Source organism: Scophthalmus maximus, chromosome 17 (genome assembly GCF_022379125.1).
Source record: "Scophthalmus maximus strain ysfricsl-2021 chromosome 17, ASM2237912v1, whole genome shotgun sequence".
NCBI lineage: Eukaryota > Metazoa > Chordata > Actinopteri > Pleuronectiformes > Scophthalmidae > Scophthalmus > Scophthalmus maximus.
The window spans coordinates 19,524,070-19,547,589 of record NC_061531.1 but is presented as its reverse complement, the minus strand read 5'-3'; the positions used below and the strand labels follow the sequence as shown (position 1 = coordinate 19,547,589).

General features: G+C 47.6%; 1 protein-coding gene across 1 annotated transcript; it reads left to right on the top strand.

Moving 5' to 3' along the window:
- Positions 1–1,970: 1,970 nt before the first annotated feature.
- On the top strand, positions 1,971–23,142 carry si:ch73-281f12.4 (Ras-associating and dilute domain-containing protein-like). Its single transcript, XM_035615770.2, has 16 exons — positions 1,971–2,756; positions 3,827–4,144; positions 4,354–4,589; positions 6,156–6,499; positions 8,507–9,190; positions 9,313–9,350; positions 10,140–10,312; positions 10,411–10,523; positions 13,027–13,246; positions 13,338–13,510; positions 16,900–17,044; positions 17,518–17,699; positions 17,787–18,168; positions 21,079–21,188; positions 21,303–21,442; positions 21,536–23,142. Exons 1-16 carry the CDS (start codon positions 2,626–2,628, stop codon positions 21,651–21,653), a joined length of 3,507 nt encoding a protein of 1,168 aa, XP_035471663.2. The 5' UTR covers positions 1,971–2,625; the 3' UTR covers positions 21,654–23,142.
- The last annotated feature ends 378 nt before the right edge of the window (positions 23,143–23,520 follow it).

The window sequence follows — 23,520 nt, the reverse complement described above, 5'->3', positions numbered from 1 at the left end:
TTCTTTCATTTTAAAAAAAAAGTCGGTACCGTGAGAGAAAAATCTTACAGACAAAGAGTGTGATCCGTGACAACGATCAGCACAGATGAGTGAGTCGACTGCACGGATGCTGAGCGTGTCAGAATCAAACGGCAGCAACAGGCAATTTTGCAGAACAATGTCAAAACGCTCGTCTGACCTGAATCCAGCCGACGTCTAACCGCTCGCTTTGCACAGCAGCTGCAAGTGGAGCTCGCTCACATCCGCCTCTCACCCTCCAACTCAATACCACAAACAACTACACAACCACGTGTGTGTGTGTGTGTGTGTGTGTGTATGTGTGTGTGTGTAACTGAGAGTAGATTGGGTTTGTCAAAAAAAAGAGGTGCTGCTGGTATTTTATATCATGATACAATGTAGTTGCGAGCAGATGTAAGTGTGTAACCAACTAAAGCTCCTTCTGTGAGCAGCCATATTGTAAGTCAATACGACAATAACACACAGCTGTGAAGCAGAGATGTGTAATAGAACTGTCTCTCTGATTTATGTTCTATTTTCAGCAATAATTTGCAATGTGTGTGTGTGTGTGTCTGTGTATATACAGTAAATATCCATAAATCATAGCAACAGGCTGTCCCATTTTTGAATGATTTGTGAATATGCTCTGATGGAGTGATCATCAGTTATGATGCCAAGCAACTCACCTTTCCACACTTGCTGTACGAGGGTCCCCCTGCAGGTGAGTTTCAACAGGACCACTTTGTCTCAGAAACCTTCAAGATGAGTTCAGCTTTCAAAACATGGTTGAGTCGTCTGCATACTGTACATCACTACCTTCGCCTCTTCCAGGGACCTGACAGATCTCTGGTGAAGGTCTAAGGCAACGATCCTGTTTTCTTATGGACGTTACCGCTCTGACGGTGCATTAACACGTGTTTGAACTGTTATCGTTGTATTACAGTACAATAGTAACATGGTGGGTGTCATGCATTTGCTTCTAAACGACTGATATGTGCATCATACACTCAAACTGATCTGCCCTCATGTGGTAATTCAATATAACTGCCACTAGATAGAGCTCTTTGTGCACACATGAAAATCATAATGTACTGTTTATTCCCTAAATCTCTTCAGAAACAATTTCAATGCAATTAAAAAGCATTTAGCATATTTTTATTACCAAAAATAATCTCTTGTAACTCTTATTACAAGACTTGTGAAAGAGGAGTGCTCACTCAAAATTATTTCTTCCCTTTTAAATGTGAATAAAAAAGAATGCATTCTCAATTATCATTATCTGTAAATCATAAAAAAAGAAATAAATAAAACACAAACAAAACTGGAAGCGGAGAGGAGTAATGTACACTAACATATTGTTACATAACACACACAGAAACATATTGTTGATTAATGTACACTAACATATTGATGTGTAATGCATACAGTAACATACTGTTGATTAATGTACACTAACATATTGTTGTGTAATGTATACAGTAACATATTGTTGATTAATGTACACTAACATATTGTTGATAAATCCACACTAACATATTGTTGTGTAATGTATATAGTAACATATTGTTGTGTAATGTATACAGTAACATATTGTTGATTAATGTACACTAACATATTGTTGATAAATGTACACTAACATATTTTTGTGTAATGTATATAGTAACATATTGTTGATTAATGTACAGTAACATATTGTTGTGTAATGTATACAGTAACATATTGTTGATTAATGTACAGTAACATATTGTTGTGTAATGTATACAGTAACATATTGTTGATTAATGTACAGTAACATATTGTTGTGTAATGTATACAGTAACATATTGTTGTTATACTGTCGAATGTTCCGCATTTACAAATGAGCGGTGACCTCTAGTGGCTTTACAGACAGCGTCAGTAGCATCGGTTATTATTCATATAATAATACTTTTTCGTAAATCGTAATTTTAAAATTGCCATATTTTTAAAAAGTCATAATCCAAAGGGTATCAAGTAATCCTTGACAGTGTAAGTAAAATATAAATAAATTACTATTTTTTTCAAAATGTAATCTGATCTGATTATAGTTACTTATTTTTTGTAATCCGATTAAGTAAACGAGATTACATGTAATCCGTTACTAGTACTACCCGACCTAGTGTGTGTGTGTGTGTGTGTGTGTGTGTGTGTGTGTGTGAGTGGGCGGGAACTTGTCCCGCCTCTTCCCTGACCACGTGCGTGAAGCCGCAGTGACGTCAGCTGTAGTAGGACGGAGGTGTCACTCGACGGAGGTGACGGGACGGGACCGGGACGGGACGCTCCATCTGTTGCTCCAGTCAGGACTCGGGACTCCTCTTCCTCCTCTTCATCGTCTTCAACTCGGCTGTGATTTCATCAACTGGAAACTGATTTGTGGACTTGAGCCTTGAACCGGTCCCGACCCGTGTGACGTCGTGGACGAGGAGCTGGACCCGACGCTCCTCCGCATCTCCAGGTTCCCGTGACTTGTTCCGAACGCGGTGAACGATGCTCCTCTCTTCCTCCTCCTCCTCCTCCTCTTCCTCCTCCTCCTCCTCCTCTTCATCCTCCTCCTCCTCCTCCTCCTCCTCGTCAGAAGTTCTCCGGGTGAGTTCGTGTGGACGTTGAACGATGATTTCCGAGGAGAGAAGCCGCGGACTCGTCCACAAACAGGCGCTGAGCTTCCCGGTGGGTTTGCTGCTCCGCTCCCCGAAGAGGAGACTCGCCAAGCTGGGGAGGAAACCCAGCAATGGGTCCCTGCAGTGAGTCTGGATCTTATTCCCCTCTGTACCATCTCTACTGTACAGAACTCATGTGGATGAATAATAACCTGTATTACTGTGTTAAGATACTTTACACGTTCAAAACACTTGTGCACTGGTGATAAATCAGAGCTGCAACATGGCAACTTTATTTCTAATCAATGCAATTTTACATATTTTTGTTTTGCGGTTCGTTAATTTTTTTGTTTTGTTGTTTGTAATATTTGTTTTATTTGTTCTCAATTTTTTTTGATCTTAATTTTTTTGGGGGGTTCTTAATTTTTTTTGTTTGTTCGTAATTTTTTTGCAGCTGGTAATTTTTTGTTTTTGTTCTTAAAGTTTCTTGTGGTTTTTCTTAAATTTTTTGTTTCGTTCGTAATTTTTTTGCGATTCTTAAATTTTTGTTTTTTGCGCTTTGTAAATTCAGTTACCTGCTGCTGCAACACCGGGTATTCCCAGTTTGGGATCAATATCTATCTACATATCTATATCTATCATCAGGGAAAAGGTGATTGTGTCTGTAATTGATTGTGAGTCATAGATGAAGTCACTTTGTGCTGTCAACACTGTCCCCAGCAACTTCAATCATTGATTGATCCGCTGATTATTTTCTCGCTTGCTCAATTATCAATTCTGTGAGAAATGTAGTGATATCATCATTTCTACTTTGCCCCAAAAGGTGACATCTGAGTCCTCGTGCGACAAAGAAAAACACGAAATCTTCACATTTGAGATGTGAAATATTTGGCAACCGACCAACTCATAGGATCAGAAAAATGAATCTGCAGCTATTAAGATATTAAGAAGTCGGTTTCCAAGCAAGAAGATCAACGGTGTGATGGTTTCAGGTTGTCTCCTTGTGTGACGTCACAGTACTCGACTGGTCGTGTGGGAGTGTTGGACAGTCAGATGGTGTTTGTTGTCTCATTTACAGGCATTTTTCACTGTTTTCTGATGTTTAATAAACCATAAATCATGAGAGATAACCGACGACGCCTTGGCTGAAGGGCTGAATGGCTGATTGTGAACATTTGAAGGTTAATAACCAGTAAACCTCATCGTCCTCTCAGGTCCGGCACCTCGGACAACACCGTGCGCTCCCCGGAGAGCGCGGGCGTCCGGCAGCCGGCCAAGAGCAAAATCCGCCGCCACAACAACAGGCTGTCGTCCGTTTTCAACCACAGCCCCGACCTGCGCGACGGCGGGCGCCGCGGCGGCGGCGGCGGCCCCCAGGCCGCAGACGACCCGGCCGAGCTGTCCAGCCAGATGTCCGTCCCCGGCATCCTGAAGGTCTTCGGCTGCGACATCTGTCAGGGCACCAACTACAAGAGCGTCCTGGCCACGACGCAGTCCAGCGCCAAGGAGCTGGTGAAGGAGGCCCTGGACCGGTGAGGACGCTCACCGCCTGCGTGTCATACGTTCGATTCCCAGACGACGGCCTACAGCGCTTCAGTTTGAGCAACGAGATTTGAGTCTGGATAAACTCTAGGATCTAGAATCATCACGTTGAACAACTCTACAACTTGTGAATGTCTGAACATGTGTTCACGGGGATTCATCCTCCTGACTCTGCGTCTTTCTGCCTCTGCTGTCGCAGGTACTGTCTGGAGAAGGAGGAGCCCGGCGACTACGTGCTCTGCGACGTGATCGGCCAGACGGGCGCCGACAGCCTCTGGAGGAGGGAGTGTTTCCGGGTGGTCGGCGACGCCGAGAAGCCCCTGATGCTGCAGTCGCTGTGGAAACCCAAGGAGGGCTTCGCCCGGCGCTTTGAGATCCAGCTGAGGGCGAGCGTCCGGGAGCAGAGCCTGAAGGACAGAGACACGGTCACGGCAGGTACGACGACACCGGCGCTCGGGGACACGGTGGAGTCAGACGCTTATCAGCCGCTGGAGCAGCGGGAGGTGGCCGAGAGGTCGAGAGGAAAACAAAAGCTCTTATCTTTGTGTCATAGCGAGGGCCCGTCGTGGCTCCTCCCACCGGGCCTGTGGCCCCTCAGCGTGGCCCCTCCTGGCTGTTGTTGTTCTCTCTGTGCACGGCTCCCGGCTTCCTGCCTCGCCGGTGTGCTCTGCGGCCTCGTTCCCTGTTGACTTTGGCTCCGGTGTGTTTGTGGTTCTCAACCTGCTGCTCTGCTGATACGGGCCCTCAATCAGCATCGCTCCCGGTTCTGCTGAGACACACCGGAGCTGCACGGAGGAAACTACACCCCAGTGACACTGCGCCGGTCGTCACACTCGCAAGTCCGAACGGACGCTGGTGTTTCTGTTTCCTTTCTTAGATTTGATCCGGTTACTTGTGGCGGCGCACTACGGTGGTGTTTTAGGCTGCGAGCCCGGCGGCTCTGTGTCCCCGCTGCTGCCGAACAATGTGGACAAACGCCCACTTCCACAGCTGATAAGCGGCGCGAAGCCGACCGCCGCCGACATTCCACGGTGCTTAACGGCTCCGATACGAGCCGGACCGTGTTTGTGTTGCCGGGTCAGGTCGGCATCGGACGGACGCGACCACGCCCCCCCCCCCTTCCTCTCTCTCTTCCCTTCGCTCGGGTGTTTTCTCTCGCCCGTTCACTGAACTCGGCGTCGACCACACGAGCGGCGCCGGGGGTCATTCCGTGGTCGGAGGTCAAGGTCACCTGGTGACCTCAGCGGCCATCAGTCAGGAGGACTCCAGCCTCCGTACAGTGAGCGAGCCGACGCCCCCTCAGAAGGTTTGAGTGACACTGAAGCCGCAGCTCACGTGTGAAGAACGTAGCAGGAGATTCAGACGCTGCATCAGTTAATCGATGAGCAATCGACCACCACATTAATCAACAACTATTTTGATAATCAATTAATCGTCTCAAGTAGTTTTTATGAAAAAGAAAAAAAGGTCAAAATTCTTTGATTTCAGCTTCTTAACTGTGAACATTTTCTGGTTTCTCCCTAAATATCTTTGGTGTATGAACCGAACAACTCGTCGACTAATCGAGAAAAGATTCAGGCGCATTCAGGCGCGGGGCGTCGCCTCGCTCGCCGTGAGCTTCCTGCTCTGTTCTCACACGGGCTCACTGGAAGGGAAGGGAATGTTCCAGAAGATGTCGAGAGACACGTCTGTTGGCAAATGCGTTCTCACATTTTGAGTGACATGCATCAGGAAATCAATGTTTTAAATTAATTGGACTGTATTTTCATTAAAGAGCCGTCAGAGGCAATTTAGTGTCTTGCTCAAAGACGCGTTGTCATGGAGACTGGGGCAAGTGGACGACCGTCTCTACCTCCAGACCAACCTCGCACCTCGTCCCGTTCAGCTCCTCCTCCATCTCTCTGCAGCCGTTGCCTCAGTCTGAACAGACAACTGTTCATTCCTCATGTGTGATTTGTATCTTCAGCATCACGAGCCGCTCGTCCTTCTCGTCTCCTCCAGGCATCAACGCTCAGGCCCGGAAGCTGCAGAAGAGCCGCTCCCGAGTCACGTCGCTGTTTGTGGACGGCGGCGGCGGCGCCGACGACGACGTGGCGGACGCGCTCGGCCTCTGGCGGAGTCTGAGCGAGATGGACGTGTCGGCGATGGGGAAGGAGGCGGGCCGCGCCCGGCGGAGCGCGCTCGGGGAGGACGCCGAGGCCGAGGCCGACAAGGAGGTGCTGCGGCTGGGCATGGTGGAGAAGGAGGAGACGGAGAGCAGCGACGACAACACCACGCAGTACTCCATCCACCCGCCCTTCGACTTCCCCTACTTCCTCCTGCTGCAGGGCTACAGCCACCGACAGGTGAGGCCAACCAGCGTTTCACGTTCTCACTCTGCATCGATCGGCGAATCAGAGCTTCACTACAGGAGCAACATGTTGAAATATTGAAACTCTCGGTGGTCGCCTCTTCGTGCCAACTGTCGCACACAAGGTCGCTGAGCGTCTCCGGGCAGAGCGCCGGGGTTTAACACCGGCTCCTCGGAGCGGAGCGTCGCCTCCTCGCAGCGTCGCCTCCTCGCAGCGTCGCCTCCTCGGAGCGTCGCCTCCTGCGTCTTACGTTGAGAACCTCGGGGAGAAGATCCCATGAAGTCAGAGCAGACGTTTCTCAGACCGCACTCGGTCCTGCGAGTCCTGAGATAACCTGATTAAAGACACACCGGAGCAGGATGAGCCTCACACACAAACTATTCTTGGGGGGGGGGGCTGTAATCTACATACCGAGGGTTTTAAACTCTCCCGCATTTAAAAAACTAAAATGTCACCTCCATGTTCCCTCCCAGGAACAGGAAGTGCGTCTCTCTCGTGTGTTGACAGACCACAGGTCACAGCCTCAGCGGCGAGAGGTTTTTGGGTGTTCGACGAAACAGACCAAAAATATTGAGTTCACGTCTGAAAAATTACTTTAAATGATCGATTGACGATTAATCAAATATTAAAATCGTTGATAATTGTTTTTTTTAATTTTTGTCTGATCATTTCAGCTCTACTGTCTTTAGCATTGATCTCAAAACATATATATATACACACACATATACATAGACATATGTGTGTATATATTTATACATATGTTCAAATTAATCATAAATAAATCATAAATCATTTATCATAAATGAAAATAAAACACAAATACGACCAGATATATAGAAATTGAATAAAGGAAATAAAAGATTTTTCAAAATATAAAATACAAGTTTGCATTCTGTTAAATAAAAGTTTTTCAAATGGGCACAAACACTTTTCTAGCGGCCGACCAATGAATCGCTCTGGTTTTAACTGAGCAGGATGTTAAACCACCTGAGGGAGATCATTTAATCCAATAGAAACGTCGTCACTAATTACGCCCTCGGTGCTAAACAAAGCATTTAATGAATTAAAACCTCTGTGTGGACACAAACACTGACACACACACACAACGTGGAGGCTCCGACGATACGCTATCATCTCCTGACTTATGGTCTCAACTCGGTGACCCTGAGGTCGCGGACATGGCCGACGTCTCACTCTTAAGACGTCCGTGTCCGTGGCGTCGCCCGCTGCCTGTCGCCCGCAGGCTCGTACTTAACGCTGCGCTGATCCCGCCGACGTCCACATGTCGCCTGCTGCTTCAGTCCCAAAGCGTTACACAGGAACGAGGCCGCCCTGTCCCACACACACGGGATTATTACTAATCCACTACTAAATTAAATGTCAACTATCTTGATTATTGATTATTGGTTCAAGTAGTTTTTATGAGAAAAAAAAAGTCTAATTTCTATTGATTACTGATTTCAGCTTCTTAAATATTAATATGTTCTGCTTTCTTTGCTCCTCTGTGACAGTGAACTGGAACTCTTTGGTGTGTGGACAAAACAAAACATCATGTTGAGGGTTTTTGAAACCGTTTTGACATTTCATGAACCAATCATCTAATCGATTAATCGAGAAAATAATCGACAGATTAACCGATATTGTAAATAATCGTTAGATGCAGCCGCAGTTGATTAATCATTTATGGTGGAATGTGATTGTTCCACTCTGCTTTGTTCAAATTAATATCTCCTCCGTCTCCATCGTCGACTAAACGAGCAACTGGAAGACGTCATTAGGGCTCTGGGAAATTATGGCAGCCATTTAATTATTTTCTAACATATTATCATGTTAAAATTGTAGGAGATTTTCCAGAATTTTTTTGCATCAATACTTACATTCTTGTCAATCGGATAATATGTGAATTGAGAAAAAATATTTATTAAGATTCAAAAATATATTTTATTATCTATCATATTTGAAAGGTAATTCATTCAAGAATTGTCTTATTTTTCCCCCCAGGATTTCGTGATCTACCTGATGAGCGGGACGACCACCGTGCTGGGCTGCTGCAGGGAGCACTGCAACGGCGAGGACGAGGAGCGGCTGAAGGTGGACGTCCTCCTCTTCGCCCCCGACGTGTTGCCTCAGCACTGCTGCGTCCGGCGCCTGGACCCTCACCACCAGACCCCCACCACGCTGCTGAAGCCGCTCCACGGGGCCCCGGTCACCAGGAACGGTTTCCTCCTGAAGGAGGAGGAGGAACTGCACCCGGGCGACTTGGTGGGTTTGGGGAAACACTACCTGTTCATGTTCAAGGATCCCACCAGCACGTCGGGGTCCCGCCCGGCGCCCCCGTGGATGAGCAGACTCTGCCCGAGCTCGGACACGAACGCGTCGCCCTCGTGCTTGTCGTGCGGCTCCGCCGCCGCCGCCGCCGCCGCGGAGACCTCCCGGGGGAGGCCTTCGCCGCCGCGCTGGCGGGACCTGGAGGGCGCGGAGGCCTCGCTCAGCTACGGGCCGGAGCAGGAGGAGCGGGTCCTGCGGCAGGTTTTGGAAGCGCCGGACCCCGGCGGGAACGAACCCAAGCTGACGCCCGCGTTCCTGCTGAGCCTCTGCATCCAGCACTCGGCCGCCGCGTTCGAGCCGCCGCACCTGAGGCGGCTGCTGCTCCGCATCGCCAGTCAGATCCAGCTCGTCATGTGGGTAAGGACGAGTCTGCCGACGGCCCAGGAGAACGGCCGAGAGTCATGAAGTGTGTCATCAGCGCTGGGAGTCGGTTGTTGTGCGATGAGACTGATGTTTTGTCCGTGTGATCTCCCTCTTAGGAGAAGACCAAGGAACTCGCGGCGATCCAGCCAGAAACGTGAGTCGACAAACCGCCGAGTGTTTTCAGAGTGAACAGAGTTTTACAGCCTGAACAAAAGAGGAATTAGAGTCTGACTCACAGTGAAGTCTCGTACATGCAGGTTGTGCAAAGATGGAATTTTTCTCACAGTGTCGTCTCTGCGAAGCAGCTGACAGTTTTCTCACGATCACAAGCTGCGGATTATATTTAGTGCAACTCAGCAGAGGGGCAAAGTTATTAAATGCCAAAAAACTTCAGTGGGCTTCAGTCAGTGTCACTGGTCAAATAACAGGAACTAAAAACTTCATGTAGAATGTTTTTAGAGTTTAATATTTCACACCAAATGACATATATCGGTTGATATGAGCCTTTCACAGCGCGTCTGTTTAGCAATATGAAATCATTTATGTGCATTTATGTTTATGTTTTACGTAAAATAAATCATGTTTATTTTCTTAATTCATGTTCTATATATTTGATTGTATTTGTGTTTTCTATTTATCTATAGTTATTTATGATCAAGTTTTTTATGGTTAAACTAAGATATCAAGACTCAATTACATTTCTTTGTCATTAAGGTTTGATAACGACATCTTAGGATCATTGACAGATTAATATATACAGTATATATAGACATATATATATATATATATGTCTATATATATATATCGGCCGATGTATCGGTATTGGATATCCTGTACTCACTAATATCGATATCGGCATCTGCCCCCACAAAATCGAACCCTTCCGGGCTCTAATTCAAAATGCGTGTCCTTCGCTCCCACCTCGCCGTCTCTTCTCCGCCAGGAGCTCCGGTGACGCGGAGCCCGACCGCCTCCCTCCGCTGCCCAGCGCCGAGGAGCTGATCCCAGGTCTGCGGCCGCTGGTGCTGTGGATGGCCAACTCCATCGAGCTGCTGCACTTCATCCAGCACGAGGTCCCCCAGCTGCTGCCCTGGAGGCGGGGCCAGGAGGCCGGAGGTGGGCGGCAACATGCGGACCTGCTCACAGGACCGGTTGGACCTGCGCTGGGCGCGTCAACCACTGACACCTGCTCTGTTCTTACATCTCGTGTTCAGGTCTGTGGGACGCGGAGATGTCGTCCACTCGGACGGCCTGTGAGGAAGCCATGACGGTCCTGGAAGAAGTCATCATGTTCGCCTTTCAGCAGTCCGTCTACTATCTGACGAAGGTCGGCCACCACACGTTACATGACCAAGACATAAGACAGACAAAGACAGCTGCAGATGATTCTTGAGAAGAGATAGTGTTGAATTCTGGGGGTTGTTTTTGCCTTAATGTTTCCAGGCTGTTGAGCATTTCTATTCAGTCTATTGTGGGTTTTTTCAGTTTTATTTTTAAAAAAAAGGTCAATTTTATTCTGCAGGGTTTTCTGGCGAGACAGGAAATAAATTCATGACGAGGAAAAACAAATTTGCGGCGTCACCCAACGGCCAATAATTTCAAGAACCAAGCAGGAGAGACTGTCTCGTTTCAAGTCTTGTTCTGTAGAACAGCAGAGGGGGTTGGTCGTGTGATCACAGTCGTCTTGTACCTCAACAGCATAGAGTCCTATAACAGCACGTTTCACAGCTTCTGACCTGTCAGTCACATGCGGAGCAGGAAGTTGGACTGTGTAAACACGTTTCCATCGAGCGTCGTCCCGACAGGGAAACAGACTCTCGCTCAGGAAAAAGCCCGTGAGATAGTGAACACGGTGTCTTTTCCACCGACTGGAACATAAACACACACAATCTCGTCTCTCCTGGTGCATTGAGTCATGTAAACAGCAGAAGACCTGACTTGGTGAGAATTGAATAGTTTTTAAGTCAAATTTATTACAGAGCAAATTAACAGGAGTGGACCAGAGGGGGTTTCCAGGAAAATGTAAAATACAGTTAAAAACAATTAAAATTTAGTAGCATCTCAGGATGGAAAAATGGGTTTTTAAGTAATAATTTTCTGCAAAAAAAAAATTGTAAAATTCTTAAATATTTCACTAATTTAATGATTTTTTTTTTTTAAGAATAAGGTTTAATTCTAAGAGCAGCAACGTTATTTTGGGGGGAAAATATTTCAAGAAAAGAGAATAAAATGTTGTATTATCATAATTAGAATCTAAAACTCATACCCTAATTTTTTCTCTTAAGGATTTTGTGTTTCACCTGGTGTTGAGTTGTAAGAACAACTTTGTGCCGTGGCTTGTATTTTCTTTTTATGAACAAATCCCAGTGGAAGCCCAGACAAAAAGAAAATGAAATGGGACCTAAGATGGAGCCTTGCGGAACACCTCAGGAGGAAAAAATTATGAAAAGTAATTGTGTATATACATAAGTCTGGTCGGTCTTTGTGACACACATAAATGAAAATAGTCAAGTCTCCTCTTTTAACAGGCCAAAGGGGTGAAACCTCCCAGTTGAGATTTAAGCAGCTTCCCCACGTTAACGCGGCTCATTAAAGTCCGTCTGGTCTCAGACGACGTCACAACAGACTCGTAACCTGAGGAAGGAAGCAGGAACAGTCGGTGATGTTGTTTTTAAAAACTCACTTTTCTGTTGCTTCTGCTGCAAAAAAGTTTATACAGAGGGAAAAACGTCTTTTGTGCTCATGTGCACTTCAGTCTTATGAAGAGTTTATTGTGTTTATTTATATGATCTTTCTCAGCTTGTTAATCACTCAGCTCCAGCTCAGTTTACAAATGCTGTCATTTCTCCCTTTACTACATGTATTATATATATATATATATATATATATATATATATGTGCATGTGTTGGGTGGTAAGCGTCTCTCAGTCAGATGTAAAAACAGGAGAAGGATTGTCCGTTATGTGCAGCAGCCTGTTTCCTGCACGAGGGGACAAACTGTCATCACAGAAACACCCAGCGGGAGGAGGGAGGAAGTGCCAGGTCTTTCTGTTAATTTCCTGTGACTGAAATGTTCCTCATGTACACTCTACATTTTTCCACTTCTTCTTTTTTCTCCTTCTTCTAAGTCGATTTGAAAATTAGAGTATGAAAGAAGCCCATGAGGACGTTAGCGCGGCTGCAGACGTTGTTTTTCAAATCAATTTTTCCAGTTTTTCTCCGTATAAAAGCTCCTGATCCACAGACACAGAACACGACCCGTTGATCTGCAGCGTCTGTTGCCGCAGGCCTGTTGGTTACCGTCGTCTTTAAAGGTTCTTAGTTTGTCTGAGGTCATTATCTTAGTCACGGTGAGAGTGTGTGTGTGTGTGTGTGTGTGTGTGTGTGTGCGTTCACCTATCAGGGTGATGTCATGCTGCATGTGAAACAATGGCCGATCTGTTTTCAGAAGAAGGAGTCGTGATAAGAGCCGGATCTGTGTGAGAACTGACAAGGAAACAGCTCGTTCTACACACACACACACACGCACACCCGCACACACGCGCACACACACACACACACACACACACACACACACACACACACACACACACGCACACACGCACAGTGAGTCCCCATGATGTTGCAACAGCAACACCAAACAGGACCACTCACTTTGTCGCACTGTACTTGTACTGTAAGTAAAAATCAGGTCTCTTCTCCGAGCAGCATCCTCATCACCTCTGACCGCCTGTGGTTCATCATCAGTGGTGATCGTTGTGGTTCAGAACGTCCGGCTACGTCTGTCTTTACCGCACAGAGACGTTGAATGTCTCTCTGTCTGTCCACAGAGCATGTACTCGGCGCTGCCCGCCCTGCTGGAGGGGAACCCGTTCTCGGAGAGCGGTCAGCTGCGCGCGCCCGACGGACTGGGCGGCGTCCTGGACGTGCTGAAGGAGGCGCTGAAGCTCCTCGCGGCTTTCCAGGTGCACCCGGACATCTCGCTGCAGCTCTGCGCCTACCTGTTCTTCTTCATCAACGCGTCGCTCTTCAACGCGCTCATGGACCGAGGTCCGCTCACTTGTGTCACGTGGAGAGAAGCCTCCTGTAGATGTAATGATATTGTAGTTTAGGACTAACCCAAGGCCACTTTGTCGTCCAGGATCTGTCGCTGGGTTCTACCAGTGGTCCCGGGGCGTCCAGATTCGGGCCAACCTGGACCTGCTGATGGACTGGATCCAGAGCATCGGACTGGGCGACCTGGCCACCGAGTACTTCCAGAAGCTTTCCGCCGCCGTCAATCTGCTGGCCACACCCAAAGAAACCCTCCTGCAGGTCAGACGACATCACTTCCTCCTTCCTGTTTTCTTCACCCCATTAGTTTCACATGTTGTTCATGTATTAGCTGCAAAACTTTCCATCTTTTGGAAATTTTGAGACTTCACTTCACTTTTTTCCACAGCAGCAGTTTACAGCGACTCTTGCTCTTTGACAAAATAACTTTCTCATAACTAATAACGCCATAAATTCTGTGACGGCTTGTTATCGGTTCATGGTTTTAACACCACTGAGAAACTGATGCCAGGAACACAGTAAATCAATAGTATGCTAAAAGGATCATGTCATTGGTCGTCACTTATCAAACTGAAAATCATTCAGACCTTTCTTGTCAGAGAATGTAAGTCATATATTATCAGAGTAAAAGCAACTTAACAGGTGTAAGTACAACTGTGAGTCGCATCTTGTCTTTTATAAAACATCAGATCCCAGTGGGAGCAAAGACAAAGAGAAACGAAAAGGGGCCTCAGGTGGAGCCCTGGGGAACACCTCAGGGGGGAAACTGTTCGCTCATCTAAGTTGCGCACATGATAGATGCCACTCTTACGTCTTGGCTCACACAACATCAAACGATACTGTGCATCGCTGGAACAGCTTGTATTTGCTTTCACTTGTGCTTCATCTCCGTATCTCGCCGACCCAACACCTAACCTCTTCATGAAGTTACCCGTTCAAATGTGCTCACTCTGCTCCACAGACGGAAGCTGAGCCGGCGAGTCGTAAAAGTAAAAACTTGGCACACGATGCAGGTGTGACACGTGGAGAACAAAGGTCAAATCTTAAAGTCTGTACAAATCCAGCAAAAACAAAGAGTGATTGACAGGTCTGTGGCAGCTGGAGAGAGGATGACGAGGAGGCTGCTGCGTGTTCCTGTGGTCAAGTCGCCACGTGCTTCACTTTACAACAGCCTCATCCACCTGTACACCTTAAAAACTGTAGAACCCTTCAAAATAAACCCTGCACCCGTCTCTCTATACTGAGCCGTCGGAGGAAACCACCACAGATCTAATTTAAAGTCAAAACCATCCGTCGGCTGGATATTCGGAGCCACTGGGTCGGAGATGGCGCTCTGAGCTCGACACCTGTCTCCACTGTGCCACTCGCAGCTGTCGACCGGCGGCTGGTCGCTAGGCAGCCGGCGGTTTTCACGTACATCCCTGCCCCGGCATGAGGTCACTTTGTGGCCGCGGCGACGGAGCACACACCCTCCGACAGAATCCCATCTGGAGCTGTTCTGCAGTGGCACGGTTGTAAATCACAGCGGGGGGATGCGGGGGGATGCGGCGCGGCGCGGGCGCTCTTTTTCCGCCTGCCTGCAACATCTGAGGAGTTATTTGAGGAGAATCCAGCTTCCAGACATTAACACTCGCTCAGACATCACAAAGAGAGTCCCTGCTCTTTCATAAGCAGCATTTAAAGCCGCTCCTCTCGCGTGTTACGAGAGAAGGGCTGCGCCTCCAGTTCAACTTGATGGTTTCTGTCTGGGCAACGTCCTCAACTTCCTCCAATTCAACTGGAACCGCGCGCGTTACGTCCGTAATGTTTGTCTGGCAATAATCCCACGAGCGTCGCTTCCTTCCCCCCGAGCTACTTTCCGTACGTCATCAAAAGATCTCAAGTCGGTTGGAATCATATTTCGTGATTCGGACGTTCTCCGTTTTCCCTTGAAGCGTTTGAAGAGCTACTGTTTCCACCAGCATCAGATCAGACACATTTTTCCCATGAGGCTTCGTCACCACATCTGGCCCTGAGGCGACGGCGACAAAGACTATTTACTGGATCATATAATTGTTTTAAAACGCTTTGGATGAAAACGAAAGAGAAGCTATGATTTTCTTTCCTTATATGGACGCAGGCGTGTTGGGTAATGACTTGTTTCTCCCACCCTGTCATTCTCCCGATGACTATAAGTGAACTCTTGAGTGGCAACTCAGTAGATCACAAACCAACGGTCTCCTGACGTTCAGTCACACCGAGCTGGACGCCATCGCAGATCATAGATCAGTTGCCTAAAAACGCCTGATTTGTTTTTCATCAAGATCCATTCAATTATTCTCTGGGAAATCTGGGAAAATGTTTTTTAAAAAACACATACTATCTGAATGAGGTCGAATACAAAGTTAATGCAAAGACGTGAGTAGACACGAATTTTGAATGATGCGACGCAAAAATTTGTGTCCTCCGCTCCAGTTGAAATGTTTGAGCTCGAGCGAAATGTCACGGAAGCCAACAGGCGTTGAGGTCTCTCGAGAGATGAGGTCCTCTCGAGAGATGAGGTCCTCTGGAGAGATGAGGTCCTCTGGAGAGATGAGGTCTCTGGAGAGATGAGGTCTCTGGAGAGATGAGGTCCTCTGGAGAGATGAGGTCCTCTGGAGAGATGAGGTCGATGAGGTCCTCTGGAGAGATGAGGTCCTCTGGAGAGATGAGGTCCTCTGGAGAGATGAGGTCTCTCGAGAGATGAGGTCCTCTGGAGAGATGAGGTCCTCTGGAGAGATGAGGTCGATGAGGTCCTCTGGAGAGATGAGGTCCTCTGGAGAGATGAGGTCCTCTGGAGAGATGAGGTCGATGAGGTCCTCTGGAGAGATGAGGTCGATGAGGTCCTCTGGAGAGATGAGGTCCTCTGGAGAGATGAGGTCCTCTGGAGAGATGAGGTCCTCTCGACGTCAGCGACGTCCGTGCCCGACGGAAAACGGGGTTAGAGCTGCAACAGTTAATGGATTTATCGATTAGTAATCGAGTCGTTTTTATGAAAGAAAAAGTCAAAATTCTCTGATTTCCGCTTCTTAAATGTGAATATGTTCTGTGTTTTTTGCTCCTCTGTGACAGTGAACTGAAGATCTTTGGTGTGTGGACAAAACAAAAGATCCTGTTGGAGTTCGGGGGAAACATGATCGACATTGTTCACCATTTTATGACTTTTTGGACCAAACAACCAATCGATTAATCCGGACGATAATCGACATATTAATTGATTATATAAATAATCGTTAGTTGCGGCACTAAACGGTGGTTATTCCCTGTTCTTTACTTGCACAAGTAAATGTAAATGATCCTACGTAAACGTAATGCGACATGAATATTGGCTTCGCGTTTGGGGTGAACGCAGCATTACAATTAAAAAAAAAAAAATCCTGGATCCGCCCCTTTTTCTGGATCCGCCCCCAAATTTTATTTGTTCGCGTAAATCTGTTCAGCAGTTTTTGTGTAATCCTGCTGACAAACAAACAAACCAACCAACGGACTGGGGGCGGAAACAACAACCTCTTCCTTCCTCAAAAGGAAACCGCCAGTGGTTCGCTTTTACAATCCAGCGTTTCAAGTTCATGAAGGGTTTTGAGAATAACTTTGCCTGATTTAGTTTTCTTCGTGGTTTCATGTCCGCTCAGGCGTCCTGGGCTTCTCTCAGGACGGAGTTCGCCGCGCTGAACCCGGCCCAGCTCCACCACTTGCTGAGGGAATACAACTGTGGCAAAGTCTGTCCCACGGGATGGACCCCGACACCGGGCGACGCCCAGGACGCCGTCAGGACAGGTGAGTCACACGGAGCCAGAGCATCTGTACAACTGACATGAGAAGTTTGACAGAGGCGACTAAAGGTTCATTTCAACTTTATTGGAACGCAGCCCCCGACCTCCACTGAGCGGCTGTACGATACTGAAACAAGCCGGTGACTTTTTCATTTATAGACTGTTGGGCAAAAGTTCTGGTTTTGAAACACGAGGAACCAGATGTGTTTACAAATGAAACCGGTTTAATTTGTTTAATCCTGTCCTGTGAGTATCAACCAACCGGCTTCAGTCCAGAGCTGAAATCCAGACTGACTGAAAAAACATCCATCGTCAGTGGCACCAAACCTGCACTTTATTAATGGGTCTTAATTGGCTGTTAACCCACATACAGCAGCTTTACGTGGGGGATTGAATTTCGTGAGGAGGCCGGGGGCCGGGTCCTCGACCCCGGGTGATGGATGGTAACTGGTGTTCGTCCCTTCTCTCGTCCTGCAGGCGAGATCCTGGAGAGCTTTGACAACCACCCGCCGCTCATCCTGCCCAGCAGCACCTTCCACCTGGAGCTGGGCAAACCCGTGCTGGAGCCGGCTCTGTTCGAACAGCTCGGCCGCCTGCGGGAGTTCATCGGTCGGCTGCCCTGCGGTGAAACCCGAGACGAGTCCGACGTGGAGGAACAGGTAACGAGCTCCGCGACCCCGGACTTCATGAGGACGCTTTGATGTCTCTGCATCTGTTGTTGATTGACTCTATGTTCAACCAATAAGGCTCCAGACGGGACGACCGCAGACGGCCAGTCTACGGCCTCGCCCTCCGTCAGAGTCTTCCAGGATCCTGCCCATCAGGTGGTCTCCGACCCGGTTACCTGCCCCCTCCCTCGGGCGGACCTGGACTCTGCCGCCGCCGCTGCAGAGCCTGCGCAGGCCCGAGGGTCTCATGGCGACCTGGGCAGCTGCGAGGCGGTCCTGACCCAGAAGCTGAAGAGCCTGGAGCTGCAGAACGCCCTGCCGGGACAGGCCGACACGGGCTACCACAAGAGCCTGGCGCTGGACCCGTCCTGCCTGCTCACGCCGCCCAACACCCCCCAGGGCATGGAGCTGGCCGAGCTGGAGGCCGATCTGCAGGAGGGCGCCCGCCAGCTGAAGAGAGGTAACTGAAAGTCCCATGATGTCCCATCATGTCCCATCAGGTCCCATCATGTCCCATCATGTCCCATCATGGCCCATCATGTCCCATCATGGCCCATCATGGCCCATCAGGTCCCATCACGTCCCATCATGTCCCATCCTTCCACCAACATCGATCAAAATGAAAACAGTTGCATCGCATTTAAAACATTTAAAAAAGTCCATTTTGAAATAGACACTTCTGCCTCACAAACAGCTGACAGACTTCAAAGTCCCCCTCCACCCTGTGTCTGTCCTCTGACATGTCTGACATCGACTGTAGCGACTTGTATCTGGTGTTTTCACATTCCTCTGCTGGACGAGGAGGTTTATGTGTTTTCACTTCTCTGCAATTTGAAATTCAAACGAATCCTGATGGAGCTGGATTTGGTTTCGTCACAAATACAGAAAACCACTCGCTGTCGAATGTGCAAAATCCAGTACTTCCAACTTCTTTCGGGGTAAACAATGTTAAACAAGGCGTCTGAAAAGGCTCATTCACGACTCACAACTTCGCCTCTAACGTCCTGGAATGAGGTCACCGGCGCTCGGTCCTCCCAAGAACCTCACTTCCCTCCTCCTCCTCCTCGTCCGACTGACTGAATCTATTAGGGAAAGTATTTAGTGACTTGACCTCGCCGACCTGCTCGCATATTTTGTCCCCGGCGGTTCCAGGTTCCGCGACATAAAAGAGGTGGAGCGCTTCATCTCTCACTGAGGAATGTCAAGTGGACGGCGGCGCAGGGAGGGTCCGCTGTGCAGAGGAAGGAGCGCTTCCTCTCCCAGCCTGGTTGTTTTCGTACGCCCTCCGTCATTAGGTCATGTGGAGGAGACCACGTCAACACACCAGTAACATGTACACTTAAATAATACTGCGACGTTTGTGGACTTGAAAGTGTCAGAGCTCGAGTGAAGCTGCTTCCACACGTTCGCCGAGGTCGGGACATTTATCCTGAACTTCTCCAGAGCGGCTGTTTGTGTCGTCGTTCATCTTCACTTCTGGTTTTGTCCTTTTCCCCCCTCATTCATGGTCCGGGGCCCCGTTTTCACGACGAGTTAAGAGGATTTTCAGGAACCTCGGAACCACTTTTCATCACGGGCGATTGTGTGTTTGTACGTTAAGAGGTCCGACCTGAGGCAATGTGCTCGCTGACAGACAGACAGACGCCCGTGAAGGACTTAGTTCACCTCCACTCTCATTGGTCACTTGTTGCTTTGAGTTTCCTCCGTTAATTCTTTCATCAAACGTAATTTGCCTAAATGGTTTGAGGATTAAACTGAATCAGAGCCATCTGGCTTTATCTCAGGATATACAGTAAGTTTATATATATATATATATATATATATATATATATATATATATATATATATATATATGTGTTCACAGTAGTTTAATACAAGACAACTAATATCTTTATTTCCAACATTACCCACCAGCTTGGTTTATAAAAACCTTCAGAAATAGTATTATTCTACTATTCTAAGAAAGTATTTGTTATACTTTGTTAGAATAGTTTTTTTAAAGACAATTTAAACCTAAAAATTATCAAGTTACTATAAATGATCACGTGAGAAGCTTGAATCATCAAATGTTTGAGGTTTTTCTTTTACTTTTGTTTACTAATTGTTTGTCAAAGTATTTTCTGAACACATTTCACTGTGATAAAGGAAATGAAACCACTTTCAAATGAAACAAAATCCTCTTTCTTTACTTTTTAAAAACTGGTTTATTTCCCATAATCCCCACCAGTCGCTGATTTAAGTTTTTATCAGTATTTTGTTATTTTTTTAATAAGATTAAAAACTGCATTAAATTGACAGTCTTAAGTTCCTTCTATTTAATTTACACGTTTGTTGTAAATTATACCATTTCATCTTATATATAATCTAATTAATGTTTATATTACTAATAGCAACAAAAAATGTAGTTGTTTTTTTCCACAATATTATGATTTATTTCCAACACTAGTTTTAAAACTGTTACTGACAATTAGATATTTCTTATGAGAATTAAAGTGAATATTTTGTCATTTTTAAGATGAATTTATCTGTAAGGACGTTTTTGTTTTCATGGAGTTTCTCCCTCCCGCCGGCCCGCGGCCCACCGACCTCTGAGCTTCTGGCTCGCGGCGAATGTTATTTCCAAAGTTTGTTAATCCTTTAATCTGCTGCAGGAGTTACAGAGAGGTGGTGATGTCAGGAGAGAAAAGAGCAGCGGCCGATCCGTCATGGGAATTTACAGTTGGGTTGGTGCGTGGAATCTTAATCGAGGGGGGGGGGGGGGGGGGGGGGGGGGGGCGGCATTGTTCGGGTCAGGTCCTGCGTGGGGGGCAGACGGGCGGCATGTTGGGATGAGGAGGAGGAGGAGGGGAGCAGACTGCAGCTGCGTCCCGGGACTTCCTCGCCACAGCGCGGCGGCGTGTCCACAGCGACATGTTCACGTCTGATTCCAGGGTCATTGACGGCGTCAGAGCTGTTTGTTGTCTGTTGTTTGTTCCGTGCGTCGTCCCGTCACCACCGGGGCAACATGCTCAGACAAGACTTCTGAGTTTGGATTTCGGATTCTTGGTGCGACACCTGAAGGCATCACCTTGGACTCATTGACAGTTATTCAACATTTTTCACACGACAGAATAAACTCAATAAAATATTATCAGCAGTTGATGAGTCAAATTGATCATGAGTTGATCATCTGACTAGTTGCTAACTGTGAGTCTTTGCATCTCTACAGCTCGATTGTCTGTAGAACAACCCTCAGGCATTGTTGTGATTATTATTATTTATCCTATTACTATGTACAAAATGCAGAAGAAAAAAATATATATATTTCTGCTAGATGGAGTAAAATGCAACTTGTTTTTGATTGTGTGTTTGTCTCTTGTCTGTTCATCAGAGAGGAAGAAAGAAAAGGAGGCAGAGGAAGAGGAGGACGAGCGAGAGGTTTTCACCGTGGAGCTTCAGCGAGGACCTCGCGGCCTCGGCCTGGCGCTCGTGGACGGAACTGTACGTGTCACAGGGTTGTTCATTCAGCGCTCACACTGATCACTGTACGTCGATCGTCCGCGTCCGCAGATGACGGGAATCGTGTTTTTCCCTCCCGTTTTGTCTTCCAAACAGAAGACGCCGCTGAGAATGATGGGGGTTTACGTGAAGTCGGTGGTCCCCGACTCGCCTGCCGCCGAGTGTCACAAGCTGAGGACGGGCGACCGCATCCTGGCCGTTAACGGCATCAGCCTGGTCGGGATGGAGTACAACACGTGAGTACGCACACACGCGCAGGCGTACAGGTGTGTGCGGCCCTGATCTCCTCTCGCTGCTGCTGACCCTCCCGTGTGCTTTTCTCATTTCAGCGGCAGAGAACTGATCCGATCGTCGGGAGACTCGCTCAGACTCCTCGTCGCCAAGATCGACCCCAAGACGAGCGGCGGCGGCGGCGGCGGCGGCAGCAAGGGCTCGACCAAATGCTGAAGGAAGAAGAAACAACAAAACGCCGGCGGACGATCAAGTGCAACTGGGAATCCTGGAGGAACGTGAGGCTCGTCCTTCCTGCTGCATCCAAAGTCAGTGTCTCTCACAGGACGGATTCCTCCGACCAAAGGAAAACACACTTAATACAGCTGTGTGTGTGTGTGTGTGCGTGCGTGCGTGCGTGCGTGTGTGTGTGTGTGTGCGCGTGTGTGTGTGCGTGCGTCGAGACAATCAGCCAAAGCAGCACGACCGACCGACCCGTGCCGCCGACAGCAAACAGCCTGTGGGCGTTTCGCTGGCAGGCGCTCGGTGAAGACACGTTCTTCTTTAAAAAGTTGGGTTTTTTTCGCTGTCGCAGCTTCTCTGTGGCCCATGAACAACCTGGGCTCATAGACCGACGAGGAACATAACGGCGTCTGTGGCGGGTTTTCTTCAGTCTGACAAACATCTATTTGCAAAAGACGGCGTCTGTCTGATCGCTGCTGCAGCGTCGCTCATGTCTGGGAGCGACTGGATCTAATTTAGACTTTGTATTTTTTTTTCCCTCCATTTTATGGCTCTTTTTTTTTTTAAATCTTACCCAGTCATTGAGTCTGTCAGGCCTCATTCAGGCCTCAGGATCGAGACGTTTAACTGAGGACGAGTTCATAAACCAGGAAAAGAGGAAATCTTCTGCAACACGAGGGAAACACAGAATTATTACACATCAGAAAACATCTGTCATGAAACGACAGACGACGAATCTGCAACTTTTACAGTTTCAGTTTCATCGCTCAGCAACGTCCCAGTGTTGGTTGGTTGGTTCGTTTTTTCTGGAATAAGAAGAACGTTCCTCGTCGACCCGATCGGCACCAAACGGCAGACGAACACAGTCCGAGAGAAGAATTTAGCAGCTCAAGAGCCTCAGATGAGATAAGATGAGGAAGTCCTTCTTATTCGTCCCACAACGGTGGAAATTTGGGAGGAGGAGGAGGAGGAGACCAAACACGGAGATAAAACAGAGTCGGCGTTGGACTCATATTCATCAGTGGGACAATGTCACTGCTGGATGTGTGAATAAATGTGTCAGTGTCGTTTCAGCTGAAAACAACTGGACAATAATAACTCCTACAATATATTTTCATAGAGATAAATCAACATGAGCCGGACTCTATGAAGTACGTCTTCATAGAAGGAGACGATAACTTTTAAACTTCCTCTGGTCACGCACACTCTTCCCTTGAAGCCTTTCTGTCAGTCGTCTGGGCCCAAATCATAAAACACGTGGGACTCGCTGATGTTAAAAATCAGCTGACAAGACTCTTTTGATTTTTCTTTCTTTTTAAGTTGTTAAACGACAAACTTCTGTGTTTTTGTCCCGAACGTTAAACAGTGTTAAAGTGACGTTCACACACACACACACACAAAAAGAATTATTATTTTCTTGTTGGTTTTTTTAAATATTTATGTTTCGCAGTATTTCTGAATAAATAACTATTTTCACTTTGGAGACGTTGCTCTCTCTCCTCTCTCTTCGCCTTCACTGAAGCAGATTTGCAGCTGGGATTTTAAAAGGCCTGTTTTTGGGCGGTGGAGCGGCGGGAGGCTGCTGCTGCTGCTGGGTGTGTCGGCTGCACGGCCGCCACCCGCCGCCGTTTATAGCTTCTCTGCGGTTTCCACCAGCCGAGCACTTTCCACTGACTCCAGCCTCTGCGGCCCCCCCGAGGCCGCGGCTGAAAACACTGCTTTGTGCCGCTGTAACGATCTGAAACACTCTGAACTAAAATTACCTCCCTGTCAGGACTCATCAGGCTGTGAGATTAAAGTGGAAACAGGCCACAAGGTGCTGAGTGCGAAGCTCCCTGCAGCTCAATCCTCTTTTATAAGG